Consider the following 7,868-nt stretch of genomic DNA (forward strand, 5'->3'; position numbering starts at 1 on the left):
ACTAAATGATTTAAAACAGTTTTTTTTTCACAAGGATATCTCTAAGGACTTGGTTTTTCCAGAGATATTTGCTTCTCTTCTTTTTGAAGAGGATTTAAATATGTATGTTTATCTTCTGTTGCCATCCAAGCAGCCTGACAGGATTGTGACCTTAAAGCTGTTACTTTGTAGCCTGATACAACACCAATTGCAGCAGAAACAAGGGCATGAAACTTGGGGTCGTACGGAAGCCTGTGTCGAAACAAATGCTGAAATATCCAGGTTCCAGAAAAAACTGAAAATGAAAAATTACTTTGAAATAATCCATTCTTTGCTTCATCTTATTACTTTTTAAATATATTCAAAAGGGCAATAGACTTTAGTACTTTAAAACAACTTGTTCTAGTTATTTTATTGTTCGTGAAAACGTATAGACTATGACATATTTGCTAGTGATACCTCTACTGCTAGTTATTTAGTGTGCAAGAGTTAGTGTAAGTTTCAAAACAAAAGCAAGTTGTCCAAAAGATGCATAAGCAATATCTCATGAACAGTTTAGGGTATTAAACTGAAACTTTCAGGACACATTGAAGGGGATGTTGAACTAACAAAAAACACAATATGCAAGCTACTACTGCTACTACCACAACTATGACTACTGCTGCTACTACAACTATGATTACTACTGCTACTAAGTCTAGTACTACTACAACTACTAGTACTATGACTGCTACTACTATGATTACTAGCACTATGAACACTAGTATAGTGACTACTTCTACTATGACTACTACAACTACTAATACTATATCTACTACCACTATGACTCGACTATTACAACTACTCTTACCAGTATTACGACTCCTTCTATTACAACTACTATTAGCAATAATCTAATACAACTACTATGACTAGGCCTACTAAAACTTCAACTATTACAGCTATGACTACAACGGACTCCTACTACTATAATTATTATGATTATTACTACAACTACCACTACTACTACTATTAAGGCTACTACTGCTACCAATAAAACAATCAAATAAACCCCCAAAAACTACGTCAAATAAAAACTAACAGATATTTAATTTAAAACAACTTCCTCCACAAAAGAAGTTTTTCAAGGAAAGTAAAGAGCCATAGTAAGGCAAAGTCAAGCAGAAATAAAATCAAATAGTAATTCAAGCATAAAGCAAATATAAATCACTATTAGCAAATAAACAAAACCAGAAACAAACAGAAATTACAATAGATAATTAATTCAAACTTGAAACATCTAAAAACTGCCACAAACAGGAGTAGGGCTAACGCCCCCCAGGATTTTTAAATATCAGAACGTCATCTGCACTTTATTAAAAACAAAATACATTTTAAGCATTTCTTCTTTTATAACGTCAATATATCCACAACTACTGAGACCTTCAGGAATGAATATAAATACAGTTTAAACTGTCAGTCTACATTTCACTAGTTCATTTTCAGTAGTTATGGGGATTTTTTTTCTTTTTTTGAGTTGATGTTATGATATAAACACACAGCTCAATACATACATACATATATATATATATATATATATATATATATATATATATATATATATATATATATATATATATATATATATATATATATATATATATATATATATATATATATATATTCCTTTCAAATTCGTAAAGACTACATGAAGAGGTGTAAAAAGTACCCAGAGCTTAAGGATGGCTCAGAAGCAGAAAACACTAATTAATATACTATTTTTTTTTAATTCTCAGTGTTCGCCTGTCTTTACAATCAAACCAAGTGATGATGTACCAGTTGTCACTTGTTACCAAACAAGTGCCTGAAGACTGAAATATTGCATATAAGGACCTGATTCACTAAAAAAGGTAGTAAGGCAAAAAACTGAAGATCTGTCAACCTCACCTAGATTTCTGCCAAGACACTTAAATACGAGATATATTGCTAAAGATGCCTTATTGACATCTCTTCCAGATAAGCTGGGTGTATTTGAGAGAAAAAACAGATCCAACACTTCCAAGTTGGTTAAAATAAAATCTTTAATACTTAAAACTATGTCACATTGACAAAAACTCCCCAGTCAACCTTGTGTTACTTGACTTTGCCAAAGCATTTGACAAAGTTTCCCCACAAATAGATTCAGTAATCCCAATATTTCCTTACCAGAGACCTAAGATACTTCCTAACTCTTATGATGTGTAAATAGTCTCCCACAAGGGAATAAGATGGGATCAAAGTCAATCAGCAGATGAGGGCAAAATCTTTGGTGTTGCCAATAAAACAGTACTAAACATGAACTTAACAGAGTTTAACCCTGGTCCATAAAAAGGCTTCTCTCATTTATAAACTTGAATGTTATTTTGACAGCAACAGCCCAAGTACAGCTATAGCTTATTTGACTCCACGACCAGAAAAGCTCTTACAATAGCTCCATAAGATGAAGAAAGAGACAATGGGTTGATAGCAGACAGCATATTGAAGTTCTCACAGTAATCATAAACATCTGAAACCAGCATAGTGAGAAAAAAAACTCCACCAATCTTCATCAATTATATAAATCACTGGCAAGGACATATCAGAATTTTGGCTGATAATTATCAGGCCCCTTTTATTTCGAAGATATTCATAAATGTAAAAGCTTCAAAAGACCAACCATGAAGTGTGTTATGTAGATAAGCAACAAGATATAATCACCTTAGATGAGGCAATATGACACAAAAATAAGATAAACATCAACACACAAGTAAGGTTTTGTTTGAGAGAACAGTAAATGCTTACTAAGAGACAATTCTAAAAACCGACAACTCCCTCCTACAGTATAAGCACCAAAAGGGAATTTTCTAATTTCCATATGGTAAATAATCAAAATAAACTGTTGAAAACTACAATAACCCCTAAAAGAATACCTGGCTTTAAGCAGTGGATCAACAAAGAATGAGACAGTGAGCCATGCAAGTAGCAATAGGACAAGTACATCTTCCAGTAACAGAAGTGTAAGTAATTAGCAGCACAGAAAATCCACAGATCCAAAAGGAAACTTAGTTGACACAAGTATAAATTAAGGTAACATTAATCCATGAATGATACTTCAATGTAGGGGGGGTTGTTAAAAGGAAGTTACTGCAGCCAACATGAGGCTTATTATATCATGATACATATAATAAGATAGCTTTAGTAAAGCGCCAATTGATCAAAATTCAAAATTGGCATTTAAAAACCAAAGATTGTTAAAGCCAGCTCTTGCATAAAAGTACACATAACTTAGGAGTAAATAATTGTTTTAGCAGTCTTTTTGAATATTGGATCAAATTCATAAAAAAAGTTAAATTGGGTTTACAATATATGCTTCTTTGAGGCTTCATAGCAGAGGAAGGGAAAAGTTAATCTATACATATAGTAAATAATAGTTAGAACAGTCATGAAGTTTACCTATGGCACCAGCAGCAAGTCCAGAAAACAAGCTTCTTGACATACACTCAGTATATGAACCAAAGCCAGGATAAATAGTCGAATACCTTTCTTTTAATTCTTTAACATTGTTCATTATTTGATGCTTAGGAAGTTCTACAACCTAGAAAAAGTTTTCAAAGAAATAGTAGCATAAAATTAACCCTGTTGAGCTTTGTTTCTGATTTGTGTCTTAAGGCACTCAATATAGGCTACAGAAGAATATAGTATCAAGCAGGAAGGTAAAATTCCAAAAAATCTTGGATTATGCACATTATTTATATTTCCTAGATTAAAATCTTAGCAGAATAAATGAATTTTTAGTTTTGAGGGTTCAGTGTGCAAAAATAGGCTTAAAAATTTATGTTAAGAGGACTAAGTTGCTCAAACTAAAACTAAATGATGGTGAAGAGGTGATATTAAGTGACAAGAAAATTTGCCAAGTGAACAGCTTCATTTACCTGAACAGCTTTGCTAGCAAAAATGGTGGATATAAAGAGGATATAGAAAGAAGAGTAGCTGGAAAAAGTTGGAAAGAATAGGAAGACAAATCTGCAAATTATGACTAGAATATTGGAAGCCAGTCATGATAATGGTCAAACATGGCTCTCAAACATGGGTACTTTGAATGGGTAAGAGAGATTCTCTAGGTGTTTCCAGAAGAATTGTCCAAGGTTAGTTGTAGGTACTTATTTGACTTACCATATATCAAACAATAAGCTGTAAGAAAATTTGTTTCAATCCCACTTTCTAGTGTTATAATAAAAGAAAGATTAAGGTGGCTAGGACATACTTTATGGATGAAGGATGACAATTAGTGCTTTTTGGACATTCATCTAAGGCCAAACAAAAAGTAGGTTGTCCACATACAGGGTGGGAAGAGTTTTTAAGGAAAAACTTAAAAAGAGAATGAGAATTTTAAAGGACATGGTAAAGAGTAAGGCTATGAATAGGCTGGGGTGGAACAAGAGAATGTGCAGTTTCGACATCATGCAGCTTGGTGCTGCAGTGAGCAATTACACAATTCACCTAATATTTGCATTTTCTCTTAATTTGTGGTTCACTCCCTCAAAACCAACTACTACATAAGGACATATTTATCCCTTAGACTTTTTTGCCACAATTATCTGAGATAAGGGTTTTTGAGCAGTTTAAAATTATACTTACATTGAGAGAAATAGATTCCCCTCCAGAATCTTGAAGAATTTTAACTCAGGATATATGTTTTTGGTACACACAGTAAATACAATTAAAAATGGATTGAACAAATAGGAAAAGGATACAAATATAAATTTTTGATTAACACATTATTCTGCTGGTTTGAACAATAGCATCCTGCAATCCTCCATTAAGTACAATTCCAAGTGAGATCTTAATCTTTTGATAGAAATACAAAATTCCATACCTATAATCATAAGTTTGGCATGTTTAGCATTTGATTTTAAGATATAATTGATGCAAGAGGCATGTCTGCATTATTACTTAGTGTCCTATTATAATTTTAATAACTGTTTGAATAAAATCCTTACAAGACCTGATTCAGGTACAATTGTAGACAATCACATACATCTTGTGTATTTTTTATCATCTATGTATTTTTCTATATACACATGTTTGCTTATGAAATGTCAATCTTTTTTTTACAAAAATTAGACTGATATGAAAAAAAATACAGACATAAGAGGGTTTTTAGTATCATCATGCTTCAAGGATGTTCTGATTTAGACTCTGAATTTAACAGATCTAGGATCACATGGGTAGTTTATATTTTAAAAATAAAAGGTGTACTAAAATCATCTCTTGAATCTAAACAAAGAGGCAATTTGTTAACAAATGGTAAGTAAAGAGCAACTTATGCCAATATTATAACTAAAACTCTTATCTGATCCTGTTACGTAGGAAGGGAAGGGGCCTGAGACACAATTTTGTAATGGTATATTGCTTTTAACATCTGTTTTCTGTCCTCTAATAAGTCTTACATGATATAAGGTCATTGGAGCTGTTCAAATGGGGGAGGATCAGGGTAATCTGCCAAGTCCCTGTGGCTGGGGGTTGCCCACTAAGATTTAGCTTTTTTTTTGCTTATATTTGAATCTATTTTGCAAGATTTAACTTTAAAAATACAGCAATTTTTAAAGGTCATGAAAGATTAGTACCCTCTGGAGGGAAAAGGAGTTGAGGTAGGTACCAGAAAATACCTTTCTAGGATATACTTTGGTAAATTTGCAATGGGTCATATAATTTAGCTAAGATGAAAGTGAGAACATCATTTGATGCCTTATTTTATGCTCTTTCATAATTCAATAATTGCTTCTGGGGCTAATTGCATCCTGAGCCCTTAAAGGGGGTCCCAAAGGTGTTTCATTTTTGTAACCACACAAAGTAGTTATGAAGTCTAGTTAAGTTATTGAAAAGTGGTTAAAAGCATATCACTAATTTATAAATAAGTTATTCATGAGTAACATATTCCAAAAATACTTATTTATAAAAATTCAAACCTTATTTATCAGGCAACTCAAATAAAAACTGTTTTCCCAGTTTCAATTTCAGGATATGTTTTTTGGCAAAGTTTCAAACCACAGAAATTCAGCACTGTTTTTTGTTGATGTTATTAAAAAACATGCCATTAAATTGAAATGGTAGGAAAATGGTTTATATTTGAGCTGCCTAATAACTGAGGTTTGAATTTTTATAAATAAGTATTTTTGGAATATATTACTCTTGAACAGCTGTAGGGGACAATATATACCAAATCATATTATTGAGTTTCAAATAAAGTGAATACACCATTCAATGCCTTTTTTTATGCTGATTATGAATATAATAAGCATTTCTATTAGAACTGAATTTCAGCCCCCCCCCCTATGTAGGCTATACCTACCCGACCCCTGACTGGGTAGATATAGGGGGGGGGGGGCTGAAATTCATTTCCGATAGAAATGCTTATTATATTCATAATCAGCATAAAAAAAGGCATCAAATGGTGTATTCACTTTAATCCTAACTCAATAATATGATTTGGTATATATTGACCAATGTAGGTACCTTATTTTGCCCCTTTAACCCTAAAAACTAAATTTTAAATCTTTGTCACAGAGTGAGCAACACCTTGCTAGGCACCAAAAAACTATTTTTCATATAGTAGATTTGGATGTGGTCTTTCTCACATGCTTACTGGATTCTAAGTAAGTAGCAATTATTATGCATATTATGAATTGAGAATTGTTTTCTCAATTCATGTGGGTATAAGTGTAGGCTATGAGCAGGACTGCTCATACACTTATACCCTTCATTCAAGCAGAAGATCTATTTTGAAAGGTTTCACTTTTATAGTACACAGATTTTTAAGGTTCAGAACCCTCTAGAGGGAGAAGGAGTGGAGGTAGGTACTTCAAAATACCTTCCCAGGACTTAGGCCTACTTTAGCCTGCAGGCCTAGACCCATCCTAGAAAGTTTCATTTTCCTAACCTAACCCCTTTTCAAGATAGCCAAAAGTAGGTGAGGTAGAATTTTATCCAAGAATGTCATTATTATATTGTTTTCTTGTAGGCTTATTTTGGATATACCCTGGTAAGCTTATAACATAACACACTTGATTTAGTTGAAACTTTTTGCCGTTGTTTTCACAATGCAGCGTTGAGCTTGTTTGATTTCGATTACCCAATCGGGTATCTAAGGGAATCTGCAAAACTTCAGAATTAACCAGCCCAGCGTTCAACAGAAGATCCTTTCCTGTATGGTATACAAGGTTAATACATTAAAGTGATATGTGCTATGTATAACAAAGGCAGTTGGAAAACGCAGAATCCAATGGGGAAAACAAGCTATAGATTTAATGCTGATGATTAAAGCATCCTTGATTAAAATATAAGCAAATTGAATGAATTTTTAAAAGTCTTTATGAGTTCGGGGGGCAAGAATAGGCTTCAAAATTAATGTCAAAAAGACCAAGTCGCTAAGACTAGGAGTAAGTGAAGGTGAATAGGTGACGTTGAGTAACGAGAAGATTGATCAAGTGGACATCTTAACATACTTAGGCAGTATTATTAGTAAGGACGATGAGTGCAGTGAAAGCATTAAGAGTAAAATATCCAAGGCCCAGTTTGCTTCGTCATACTTGAAAAATATTTTGAAGAAAATGAAGATACTTCTACGAAATAAGAATAGAATTTTGGAAGCTATAGTGATGACAATGGTCAAGTAACCTTTTAAAGTGTGGGTGCTCAGAAAAACAGAAATGAAGTTTGCTAGATGTTTTTCAAAGAGATTGTCTACGCATTGTTTTGGCCACCCAACTGGCTGAATGTATCTCACATACTAATTTGCAGTATTGGTTCGGTACTTAAAAACATATACGTAAGTATGTACTTAAGTACAGTTCACAGTGCTTAAATACATACTTAAAGACACTTTTTGAAAA

General features: G+C 32.9%; 1 protein-coding gene across 3 annotated transcripts; it reads right to left on the minus strand.

Annotated features, from left to right (window-relative positions):
• Nucleotides 1-41: 41 nt before the first annotated feature.
• On the minus strand, nucleotides 42-7,066 carry LOC148948474 (transmembrane protein 141). 3 transcript variants are annotated; one of them, XM_089094409.1, is made up of 3 exons: nucleotides 7,041-7,066; nucleotides 3,430-3,571; nucleotides 42-274 (listed from the first exon to the last, which is right to left on the minus strand). In XM_089094409.1, exons 2-3 carry the CDS (start codon nucleotides 3,542-3,544, stop codon nucleotides 42-44), a joined length of 348 nt encoding a protein of 115 aa, XP_088950535.1. In that variant the 5' UTR covers nucleotides 3,545-3,571; nucleotides 7,041-7,066. The 3 variants fall into 3 exon arrangements, with proteins under 3 accessions (XP_088950535.1, XP_088950534.1, XP_088950537.1); XM_089094408.1 differs by lacking the exon at nucleotides 7,041-7,066 and adding an exon at nucleotides 7,015-7,040; XM_089094411.1 differs by lacking the exon at nucleotides 7,041-7,066 and adding an exon at nucleotides 6,917-6,936.
• Nucleotides 7,067-7,868: the final 802 nt, after the last annotated feature.

The sequence above is a fragment of the Artemia sp. Qi Xiang Cuo genome, chromosome 9, assembly GCF_049724085.1.
Source record: "Artemia sp. Qi Xiang Cuo chromosome 9, ASM4972408v1, whole genome shotgun sequence".
NCBI classification, from domain to species: domain Eukaryota; kingdom Metazoa; phylum Arthropoda; class Branchiopoda; order Anostraca; family Artemiidae; genus Artemia; species Artemia sp. Qi Xiang Cuo.

What these genes read in the sequence shown, in the direction of transcription:
- LOC148948474 (XM_089094409.1), bottom strand. Translation starts at nt 3,544, where the DNA reads ATGAACAATGTTAAAGAATTAAAAGAAAGGTATTCGACTATTTATCCT. An exon ending in ACTTGCTGCTGGTGCCATAG is followed by an intron (nt 275 to 3,429) that starts GTAAACTTCATG and finishes TTTCATTTTCAG; the next exon opens with TTTTTTCTGGAACCTGGATA.